The following is a 12,017-nucleotide window of genomic DNA, read 5'->3' as shown; positions in this document are numbered from 1 at the left end:
ATATTTGTGTTCTTTACTTTCTACATTTATTATTCCGCGACAGTAGTAGTTGAAACACAGAGAAGAACCAGGTCCTTCCATAATCAGTTTAAGCAAAAAATTGGTCACCACACAAATCACCCCCCCCCCCCCTCTTGTGTGGTATCAAAGTATAAAACATCAATTAGGCTAACAAGGAATTAGGGTGAATTCAAGAGATTGATAGCCCCAATTAAAGGGTTAAACATAGAGATAATAATACCCGACTTGAGCCAATATCATTCATTATGCATGAACACCCATTTGGACTTGAGAAAGCCAAATCGGATAAAGTCACTCAAACTACCGAGAGGTATAGAGTGAGCGCTTATATGTGATGGTTATATCACGACCCCAATCATAACAAGCTTGCCCTGAATTCTCGATACCCGTTAGATACCCACCTAGGCAAAAGTCACTACCATAGTGCTTTTTAACACTTGAAAACTCCCGCCAAAAATAGTGTACTTAGCTTACTCTAGCATATTATAATATATAATTAGAAGTATAATCAATCATAACATGTTTGGAGGTGCAATTTGGAACAACACGCACATCTAGATTAGTTAGATACCTAACTCCAAATCAATTAACTCCCTGTGGAAATCGATCCCGACCTTTGTTGGGTAAAGCTGCATCGACCATCCTTGCAACTCGATAGTGGTACAGGCTTGGAACCGATCACGAGCCTTCGCCAGTTCAACTCGGAGATCTCTGACCTCCTCCTCTTTCTGTACATAGAGGCGTTTAAGGTTGTCCCTCTCATCCACAAGTTTCTTGAGTTTGGCCTTGCATCGGGCAAGCTCGGCTCAAGATTTTAGAAAATTCTTGTCGATGAAGCGTCACGGCCTTCACACAAAGAAAAGGAGTCAGATTTAGAAAAAGAATAAAACTCGAGCAAAATTATGGAGGCAGAAACTTACTTGTTTAAGAAGTCACTGAGCCTCATCGAAGATAAATGAAGCGTCAGGGTCGGGACCATCTTCGACCCCCGCAAGACATTCCCGAAAAATATCATTCCCTTCATGGGTCATCCCCACGTCGGGAGTCTTTATGGCTTGGGCGTCTTGGAATTGCCCTTCACAGAACACAAGGCCAGTCAGTGATTCATCTACGTTAATTATCCTAAGTGATTCACTTGGAACATTATCTTCTCTTTGAAGGGCCTCGAAATTAGGCCCCTCGGGCTCATCGCCAAATGCCCTCCGAGACAAGGTGCTCTTTTACCGCCCGATGGCTCGGGGACTCTGCTCGAGCTCCCCTCCGAAATTTCTTCGGTTTGAGATTGAACCGCATCAGCCATCACCAGTTCAGCGGCCTTCAAAGCTTCAGTGCTCAGGCACTCGTCATGTTCTCCCTCTTCCTCGTCATCCCGAAGGTGTTGGACCACTTCTGCAGATAAGGCTGCGGGATCGGCCCTAGGCTTGCGAGCCCTATTTTTCTTGGGCTTCAGGAGCTTGCTAGCAAAGCCCTTTTCCTTTTCTTCTCTTTGGCTGGTTTTGGGATTTCCTCCTCATCGGGCGGGGGCGACCTCATTGCAACAATATCTCCGAGGCTTGTGTAAGAAGAAAGTAAGTATTTTACAAGAGAAACACCAATATATAAACAAGTGAGCTCACCATGGTTTATAGCCTCCTACCGAACCTTGGCCAAATCACGCCAACAGCGTTCTGCATGTGAAGAAAAGTGAAGCCAGTTATCGAACCCAACCTGCGAGGTCCGGAATCGCACCAGGAAACTAAGGGATAGCTGCATCATCGAAAAAGAATTAGATCAAGGAAGAATAAGGGAAGTAGAGCAATAATCTTCGTCGATAGGTTTGTGCTTACGTTTCATGTTCCATTCCTCGAGGAATGGTATCCTTTCAGCAGGAATTAAAATCGAAGTCTTGATTCGGACAAACTGGCTCATCCACCCTCGGTCCTTGTCCTCATCGATGCTAGAGAATAGCGACTTCATGGATCGATGCTGGAGCTTTATTAGACCGCCTTGATAAAGGCGAGGGCTGTATAGCCTGATCAAATGGTTGAGGGTAGAAGGCATCCCCTCGACCTTGCCCGAAAAATACCTGAGCAAATTGATGATGCACCAGAAAGAAGGGTAGATCTGGCCAAGAGTCACCCGGATTGATGACAGAAATCGAGAATGACTGGATCTACGGGACCCAATGTGAAAGGATAAGGATACACACTTAAGTACCTTTTCACATAAGTGGTGATGTCCTCTTCAGGGGAAGGAATCACGATGTCTTTATCCCCCCAATTACAATCCTCTTTCACCTGCTCAAGTTCATCTTCAGTGATCAAGCAGATGTATCGAGACATAGGCTCACATCGGCCTGGAACTGACGCCGGCTTATCGACTTTGAAATCAGAAGATAACTCGCATGGCCCGGCAATGCACTCCTCGATATAAGGCACCTTCGTTCTACCCCCAGCCGGACGTGATGACGAGGAGGCTTTTTCTTTCTGAGGAATGATTTTAGATGTTTGGGCCATTGCGGCTGAGAAATTCAAAAGAAGAGAAGAAGTTGATGCTGTAGCGAGAACAAGAAAGGATGAACTCAGAAAAGATGAAGAAGCTAGTGAGATTTTGAGAAACATTTGAGAAGTAAAGATTGTAAAAGTTGTAAAATTGACCTATTTCTAGTGGCTTCTTTAAAGGTTTGAGGAAACCAATGGCCGACTATCAGTCGCCTTCAATTAATGGTCATGGGAACTATGCAGACGCAACCTTTCAATCACTTTAGTTGCTGACGTCACGAGATTGAAATCATGATTGAGGCATCGGAGGAACGAGGATCAAATCGTTTCTTATCGTCTTACTCTAAGAAACGCGGTGACTATCTGCATACGGTCGAAATCAGGTATGCCCGATTTCACGGGCTCGAAGATTCGCTTCAAGCCCGAGTTCAGGATAGACTGACTTCAAGCCCGAGTTTAGGATAGACCGACTTCAAGCCCGATGGACCAAGCTCGAGCCCGATGATAGAGTACAAGGCTCGAAGATCGAAGTACGCCATGAGCACCGAAGTCAGGTAAGACCAACTCCGAGATAATGCCGTTATGGTTTTGTAACATAAAAGAGCAAGATTCCTGCCACATCTCCAAGATCATGCCGTAAATTCCGGAATAGATTTGTACGAGTTAGTAAGAATAGTACTAGGCGGTTAGACAGCTGTCCCAATAAGATTCCTTACTGTAAATAGAAATGTACCTTATTTTAGGGTTCCCCTACTATATAAAGGGGACACCAATCATTTGTAACACATCATCACTTATTGGCAAAAGAATATACTCTCTTACTTTCTTGCTCAGTACTCATCATAATTGTCTATTAACTTTATTGTCTTTACTTTACTGTTCTTGTCAACCTACCTCGAGGTTGTCTAGCTCGAGGTCAAGATTGGCTTAAACACTGGTTTGATTCAATTTTCTTCTCTAATTTATACGTTTGATTTCTTGGTTATTAATTAGTATTGAATTAAATCACGTATCTTTAAAACCACAAACAAGTTTAATTGTTACTCGTATTTTCGAGGTAAACAATATATCATATAAAGGATAAAATAAAAATTTAAAATTAAATTATTTCTAAATAAAAAATACAATATATTTTTAAAGAAACTAAAAATACGTATACCTCATAAATTGAGAGGCTGGAAATACCATTACTTTTAAAAAAGGCCAAATGCATATACGGACCCTTAAAGTTGCAAGAAAATTCCATTAGGCACTTGAACTTAGATTTGTTCCAATTGAACACAATACTATGTTCATAACAATACCTATTAGGCACAACTAGCTCAAAACTCGAGCAGGTGTTATATTAAGTGAAGCGCGTGTTTATAAGCGCAACTGATGTGGAAATCTAACTAATTAAAAGACGCCAACTGTTTTAATATGCCACATCATATTTCTAAGTAGTCACCCCATTTAAAATTAAAAAAATCGTTCATTACTCTCTCTCTCCCCCAATTGAAGAGTGGCGATTAGAGGTCCGAAAAATCTCTAGAAAAATTCCATCAATTACCTTCGATTCTCACTGCATTTCCAGTTTATTCTCTTTGATTTATCACTGTGAATTAAGCTTACCTTTCCAATTTTGCAACTGTAAAGCCTTCGATCTGGTTTACGATCAGTCAATGATATCTTGAAGTTTGCTAATTGACCGCAATTACAGTACACAACATCAGTGGGAGGTGCCTTCGATGAACTCGACGAGTTCGACAATAAAACTGCTTTGACGAAGAAAAGAGGCAAAAATTAGAAAGAAATTCAGAAGAATTACAAAGAAACAAAGAAGAATTGGGAAGAAACGAAGAAGAATTGGAAACAAGAAGATGTCTCTTGACCTTATTTGGAAGCAATTGGGGCGGAACTAAACGAAAGGGAATGAAATTAGGGTTTATATAAAATCGGGTGGGTCTGAATAGGTATATATTTATTGTATTTTCTTAAAATATTATCGTTAGAGTCCACGTGTAATAACATTCATTTTGCGCTCAAATGCTGTACGACTCACGTTATGTGCCAAGTCAGCTAGTTGTACCTAATAGGTATAATTATGAACATAGTATTGTATTCAATTGGAATAAAGCTAGGTCAAATGTCTAAATGGAAGTTTCTCACAACTTTAAGGGTCCTTATATTTATTTGGCCTTTGAAAAATAACATATAACTACCTCAACTACATATAACAATTAGGTAGAAGCTTAGTTCCATAATTATAGACCACTTAACAAGTTAACATGTGGTGTTAGCAAAGTTGCATGTAGTTGCACTTGTAGGAGCAACGTCGACATGTGTTGAGAAGTTTCTGGAAGGAACCAACACACGGCAAATTTCATCTGTTACTTTGCCTTTTCTCTTTTTCTTCTTTTGTGGCTTTTTGTGGACGGAGCTATCTATCTTGAAATATCACATTAGTGGATTGTGGTTCACACTGGGATTTTTCTGACCTCATTTCTGACACCGTCATTGCCCCCATGCCTTTTTGCATTTCATTTCCTAGTATTACTATTTTTCTCCCCAATACTTTCCGGAGGAATATTCTACACTTTTATCCTTAATTTATCTAGCAAAAGTCTACCACCTGGAATTATGATTTTTCTTTTGCCAGGGAAAGTTTAATTCCAATGTCTACTCTATGGCTCAATAGCCAACTCTAGAGATTGTTTTCCAAATATGTTTTCCTTTTTTACATAAATAGTTTTTTATTCGAACCTCATCTTCAAAATATTAATTAGTTATGCATTTAATTAATTTTTATAAGCTGAATTTAAAAGAAAAAATTGAAGATGAATTTTAAATTTGAAAAAGTAGTTTTTACCTCTTTTTCAATATTTTCCTCACAAACTGTAACATTTTTCACGTGAAATCTTGTCCAACACGAATTTAACTTTTAAATATTTTTTCAACTTAACTTCAAAAATTATTTTTTTTTTAAAAAAAAAATCTCATATTTTTTTATGTCCAAACGCCTACTAAATCACAAAAACAGGGCCGAAGCTACCGTATTATTTATTGATTTCGACAAAGTCATTAACTTTTACTTAGACTTTGTATTTATACAAATGCTAGGAACGAGTAAAATAGAATTTAATTTGGCGACTTCAACATTAAATTTAGCTATGATTAGAACCATAATTTCTACTTTAAGGAACCATAAATTTTTCCAAGAATAAGTATTATATACTGTTGATGTCTTCAATTTGATGTGACACCAATAATATATTTGCAAAAGTTGCAAAAGTATGTAGCTTCTGATGAAAAATTTGCGATACTATTATTAGATTATAAGTAATTAAATATTAGAAGCACAGAAATAAAGTTGAATAGTTTAAAAAATAGGAGTAGTCAATTATAAAAATCATAAAATACTTCAAAGATTATAGAAGTAGCTTCTTTCTTATACGCACACATATATGACGGAAAATTGTCCACGTTATAAAGAATTTCATAAATAAATAAATAATAAGAAACGAAGAGTTTACAGGTAAATATGAGTTAGATGAGGGCGACATCGCAAATACCCGTGGATACTTGGGAGCAGAAATCTCATACGCCGCGGGCGCAGCTATAAATCATGTAGTCAAGTATAAATAGCTTACTGAAATACTTACAACTGTAAAGAGAACTTACATCAGTGTAACACAATACTTCTTTCACTATTCAATCAACAAAAATATTTTTAGTAATCATCGGTTCTGCGCTTTGCTCTCCTCTCATTTCTTTTCTTCCCTCGCCGGGAAAGAACCCAATTTTCTCCGGCGATCAGGAACATTCATACTCGCCGGTGAAGCTACCCTTCAACCTCAAAATGTCATTAATTCCATCTTTATCCCTTAAATGCCCAAAACCTTATCTTTTATCCCCCAATTCTGTATCCAATTTCTCAATTTTGCATAGCAAGAACCGATATTTAAGCTCTCAAGCTATAAAAAACGTAAAAGGTCTTAATGGGGGCTCGTTAAACACCGTTGCATGTTCGACTTCGTCGCCGTTAATTGGGAGAGTGGGTTTGCATAGACGGGAAGGTAACTTGTCGTTACTGTCGTTTGGTGCAAATTCGAGGAGTTTTTATGTGGAAGATGAAAAAGCGGATTATTCACAAGTGCTATCTGCATTGCTTCCATTTGTTGTGGCGCTCACTGCTGTTGCTGCTCTTTCTCAGCCTTCCACTTTCACTTGGTAATAATCACTTGTGTGTACCTTTTATTTCATTGCGGAGCTCTTACTGTAATAAATTATTGTGCTTTTTAGTTATTGCTTTCAGTAATTTCTGCTTGTTAAAATATCATTTCGTAGGAATGTCTTTTTTTGAACCTTTTCTTTTCGGAGGGGTTTGGGTAGGTTTAGCGGACTGTCAGTTGAAAACTTGTCCCTATTGGTTTTTAAAATTTTGTACTTTTCATTTTAGTTTTGCATGTTTGTATTTAATTCTACCTTTTTTCTTTAGCAAAATGTTTTGTTGAAAGGTATTGAATGAACACTCCCAAAGTTATTATAGGGGATGCATATATAATTTATTTATTAAGTTTAGTTCTGCAACCCTTATTTTGGGTTTATGAGTAAAATAAACAAGAGTACTAATATCTTGCAGGTGAAGCTAATCCCTTTCACATTCACTATGGCCTACGGTATATTCCTCTGTTTATGTACATCTTAGTCTCTAATAGCCATAAGATGGAGTTCTACTTATATCAGCAACGATGACATAAACTAGTAAATAATGTATCAGATTCTGAAACTGAAGTTTATTTAGGGGAAATCGAATTTACTTTCTTCCTGCATGTTTTACTTCTTTCTAACATACTCTTGCTTGGTTAAAATCTTGCTTTGAGTTACCACTTTATGTTTTCTTAAACATTTGTATATTGTTGCTTTGTATAAACGATAGAGGAAAATGCAGGGTGTCTAAAGAAATGTACGCTCCTGCGCTTGGAGGAATCATGTTGTCAATTGGCATTAGACTTTCCATTGATGATTTTGCTCTCGCTATTAAAAGGTTAGGCCAATTTTACTAATTTTATGGACCTGATCATTGGTGAGGTAGTTAGCATTTTGGTGTTAAAGCTTTTGAGCTTTGTTGGTTGCAGACCTTTGCCCTTATCTGTTGGATTCATTGCTCAGTATGTCCTGAAGCCAGCTCTTGGCATACTTGTAGCACAGGCATTTGGGATGCCTCAGTCGTTCTATGCTGGTTTTGTCCTGATGTCTTGTGTTGCTGGGGCTCAATTATCAAGTTACGCAAGCTTCTTGAGCAAAAGTGACGTGGCATTCAGTATTCTCTTGACCAGTTCAAGCACCATTGCTTCAGTTCTTGTTACTCCACTTTTAACTGGCCTTCTCATTGGTTCAGTCGTTCCAGTTGATGCAGTTGCAATGTCAAAGTCAATCTTGCAGGTATCAAATGCCCTTACACAATTGCTGCTTGATAATTAGTGTAATTGTAGTATACCAAACATTACAGCTGAAAAGCTTTTTATATCATAATTCCTCAGCCATCTACGTCAAAATGTGTCCATAGTCATTCGTTTACTGTCTTTGCAGGTCGTTCTTCTCCCAGTCACTCTTGGCTTAGCGCTGAACACCTATGCAAAACCAGTAGTATCTGTTATTCAACCTGTGATGCCTTTCGTTGCCATGATTTGTACTTCGCTGTGTATTGGCAGTCCTCTTGCAATTAACCGTGCTCAGATTCTTTCTGCTGAGGGTGCCAGGTTGATTGGTCCTGTACTGACATTTCATGCAGTGGCATTTGCAGTGGGTTATTGGCTCTCGAAACTTCCATTTTTTAGGTAATTGCCTAGTCTCTTCTATCCGCTTCCTGTAGTATGTGATGAAATACATCTGTGATAAAAGCAGTATACTTGTGACACATTTTCCATCATGATAGTTGTTCCTTTGGATTTGTTTCTAGTTATTTAATTATACGATCCTCATCAATATACCATCCACTGCACCATATAAAGGTATTTCTGATTTCACAGTCAAACAGATTATCCACACACTGTTCCATCTCTGTTTTATCTTAGTGATGCAAGAGCGTGTCAGTTGCTCCTGTGGAATAGCTTTCCATTAGTTAAAACATACATTTGCTTAACTTTCCGTTTGCCTAAGCCTTGGTGGGCAGAGTTACCTGATAGTGGTAGATGTGCTGGTGGGAGGTAGCCACGTACCCGGTGGATAGTCGAGGTGTGCGCAAGCTGGCCTGGACCACCGCCATTATAAAAGAAAAACACTTTTCCTTCATATCAATTGACCTGTGACATACACCAATTATTACATGGAGCATCTGCCGTTTAATGGGTGTTTAAAATCATATCTGAATTTTTCAGTTTACTAGATTTCTTGAAAAGTTATATTATTCAACTCGTGGTTCTGAAACTTTTATCTCTAATTGTTTCAATTTATTGCCCTATGTGGGCTTGAAGAGTAAAACATGCATTTATATGACATTTTCAGTTGTGATATATTTCTATTGACCACTTACTAATTGCATGTTCATTCTTAGCCGAAGAACTCGTCTAGTTAATATAAGACCATTTATCAAGTGTAGTTCGAAAATCATCTGTATATAATAATTGGTACAATGGCAGGTTTGAAGAAGAAGTCTGCAGGACTGTTTCACTATGCACAGGAATGCAGAGTTCCACGCTGGCAGGGCTTCTTGCAACTCAATTCCTCGGGAGCACTCAAGCGGTCCCTCCTGCATGTTCCGTAGTTGCAATGGCTATCATGGGCCTTTGTCTTGCCTCTTTCTGGGGAAGTGGATATCGGATCAGGGACATACCGTCCGTGCTCTTTCTACAAACTGCTTCGACAATCAAGCCTTCTCAGTAAGCTAGAGATATGTAGATACAGAGTAGGATAACTAATAGAAAGGTAGACATCCTTTCAGGCTTAGGCAGAGTAACTTAATGCTGTAGAAATAGTTAAACGAGATGAAGGCATAGGTTTTATACTACAATGGCCTGCAAAAAAGTGTATGAAAGTTGATAGATGAGATAGTATTTTAACTTGTAAGGCGAAGGCGTTGAAACAGATGGCTACTTGTACAGTTCTTTTCAATATATAGCATTTGCGTGCTGCAAATCACATAGAGATGTAGAAATTGCTGTAATGGTAGTGGTGAGGCTTGTCTAAACGGATAGTTGGATGGTCTTACCATTTACCAAGATGAGCTAAATTTTGAACGAGGTCAGAGAAAGTCGCAACGTATGAACTTGTGAAGTCAGATTTTGATTTTGAGCTCTAGCGTTTAAGTCTAAAAAACCCTGTTTATATCGGTCCCTTGTATGTAAAATTTGGATTAATTGTTTCTTTATCAGAAAACGGTCTTTCTGGTCACCTTCCAAGCTGGATCTTTCCAAAGAAAAAAGGGGTTTTGACACAGTTACCTGCAAAACTAAAACTATTTACTCTTGTCTACCCATTTGTTTTTTTACTCATAAACTAATTACATTTCCTATTCATAGTAGTTTTTGTGGGGAAGTTTTTCCTTATTCTCCAATTCTTTTTTATTTCTATGCTTCTTTTTTTTTTTTTTTTACTTTTCTCCTTTTCTTTTTTCTCGTTTTCTTCTTATTTTTTTTTCCTTTTCTAATTTCATTTAACTTCTTTTCTTTATATTCTTTTTCTCTTCATAATTTAATTTTATTTACTGTTTTTACTATTTTTTATTATTCTTTTTTTTATATTATTACTAAAGAAAAATCAATTTGTGTACCAATTAAATGTAGCTAATACAATAAAAAATATTAACTAACATATGATACAAGTATAGTATATAGCTATACCAACAGGGTATACAATTGTACGCAAAGAGTTAAAAAATTTTAATTCAATTATTAAACTGAAATAATATCAGTTGTCAATAGAAATTTCAAAAAATTCTAAAGGATCTAACGGTATGAGTATACCGTTACATTATATAGCATACTATAATACTTTTTTTTTTTTTTTTTTTTTTTTTTTTTCTAACAATTTTCCCCTCACGCTGGGTAAAAGTTTAAAGCAAATTAAAAGGGAAAAGGCAAGTGAATTTACGGGTAATAAGTATACTATTATAGAATATTGTATACTATTACAGCATGCTGTTACAGTATATTGCATATTATTACAGTATATTATAACAATATATTGTATACTATAATAGCGTACTGTTGCAGTATAACTATATACTCCTATAGTATATTGTATACTGTAGCGGTATAATGTTAGATAACTGTGTTCTTCTTCGATTATTACAATATATCGTTGCAGTATATTGTAAACTATAATAGTATACTGTTGCAGTATAGCTATATACTCCTACAGCATATTGTACACCGTAGTAGTATACTATTGGGTAGCTGTGTTCTTCTTCGATTTTCAGCTGAAAATTTCGATCTCAATCACCTCAAATTAGCTCCAAATGCTATCAAATTTCAGTATGAATATCCAGAAGGTATTATAAGAAATATTTAACAGCACCCACTTTGAATCAAACAAGAAATCTTCAAAATAAATTTTAAGCCAAGGCAAGAGCAAGAGCTAGGGAAAGAACAATCAAGAAAAAAGTGGAGCAGAATTAAAACTAGCCATTTTCGTTAGTGGCGTAGAATTGATCCACATAATCTTCGTTAGTTTGAGCTACTAAAAAGTAATGATATGCCAAGCAACTGAAATCTGATCAATTCCAAAGATATTCAAAGTAATAGATGCTCAATACCACTTGCAGGAAATTTTGAAGAAAATACAGAAACATGTTCCTCGAGACACAAGTACATCAACTTCTTTAACATGCTGAATAAGTTAAGAACCCTACACACCTGTTCAGCTTCATCTTCGTTATGGAAAGACTGTCATCTGACTTGGACCCCAAGTAGATGAAGTAGATGAATTTCGGGAAAAAAAATGCAAAAAACTAGCAATCAACTGGAGAAAATCATGGTAAACGCAAAAATAAATCAGTAATTAAAAGAAGCAAGCTGCTTCTATAATCTAACCCCCTCAATGCCCAAGTCTTCACATTGCTTGGCATCTAATATGTCATTTGACGATGGAGTTTTTTTGTGGATCTACAATAGCTAAACGATACGCTCGTCCGATTCGGAGGCAAAACAGTAGCTGTATCTCAATATTTCTACTCAACAAATACAACCCCTAGCTCCTGCCCCGAATACATTTCTTGGTAAAATACCTGGTTAATTCTCTAGGATTCTCCAAAGAAGAAGCAACCTCTACATCTTCCAAGGTAACTTCATGGAAATCCTTAAAAAATCCCGATTTAGTCCTCAATTTCTTGAAACAAACCGGTTTGGACAACACCCAGATGAAAAAATTAGTTTCTAGCGCACCCAAATTGCTATTCTATGATTTTCCCAAAACCCTAAAACCCAAATGAATAATCGGGTAAATAGTTTGGGCCGAATGGGTAGGAGTAGTAAATAGTTTGGGTCTGGGCATTAAAGGGTAAATAGTTTGAATTTAATGGGTATAAAGTGATATCTT

General features: G+C 37.1%; 1 protein-coding gene across 1 annotated transcript; it reads left to right on the top strand.

The window, feature by feature from the left end:
- Window positions 1-6,138: 6,138 nt before the first annotated feature.
- Window positions 6,139-9,759, top strand: LOC109209894 (probable sodium/metabolite cotransporter BASS3, chloroplastic). Its single transcript, XM_019373252.1, has 5 exons — window positions 6,139-6,710; window positions 7,432-7,527; window positions 7,619-7,925; window positions 8,073-8,320; window positions 9,122-9,759. The coding sequence occupies exons 1-5, from the start codon at window positions 6,340-6,342 to the stop codon at window positions 9,363-9,365; spliced, it is 1,266 nt and encodes a 421-aa protein (XP_019228797.1). The 5' UTR covers window positions 6,139-6,339; the 3' UTR covers window positions 9,366-9,759.
- Window positions 9,760-12,017: the final 2,258 nt, after the last annotated feature.

The sequence above is a fragment of the Nicotiana attenuata genome, unplaced genomic scaffold (assembly GCF_001879085.1).
Source record: "Nicotiana attenuata strain UT unplaced genomic scaffold, NIATTr2, whole genome shotgun sequence".
NCBI classification, from domain to species: domain Eukaryota; kingdom Viridiplantae; phylum Streptophyta; class Magnoliopsida; order Solanales; family Solanaceae; genus Nicotiana; species Nicotiana attenuata.
The sequence above is the reverse complement of the archived record's forward strand: the minus strand, read 5'-3'. Positions and strand labels throughout refer to the sequence as shown.

Coding starts and splice junctions, on each gene's coding strand:
- LOC109209894 (XM_019373252.1), top strand. CDS start 6,340: ATGTCATTAATTCCATCTTTATCCCTTAAATGCCCAAAACCTTATCTT. Junction 6,711..7,431: donor CAGCCTTCCACTTTCACTTG/GTAATAATCACT, acceptor AGGAAAATGCAG/GGTGTCTAAAGAAATGTACG. Junction 8,321..9,121: donor TCGAAACTTCCATTTTTTAG/GTAATTGCCTAG, acceptor GTACAATGGCAG/GTTTGAAGAAGAAGTCTGCA.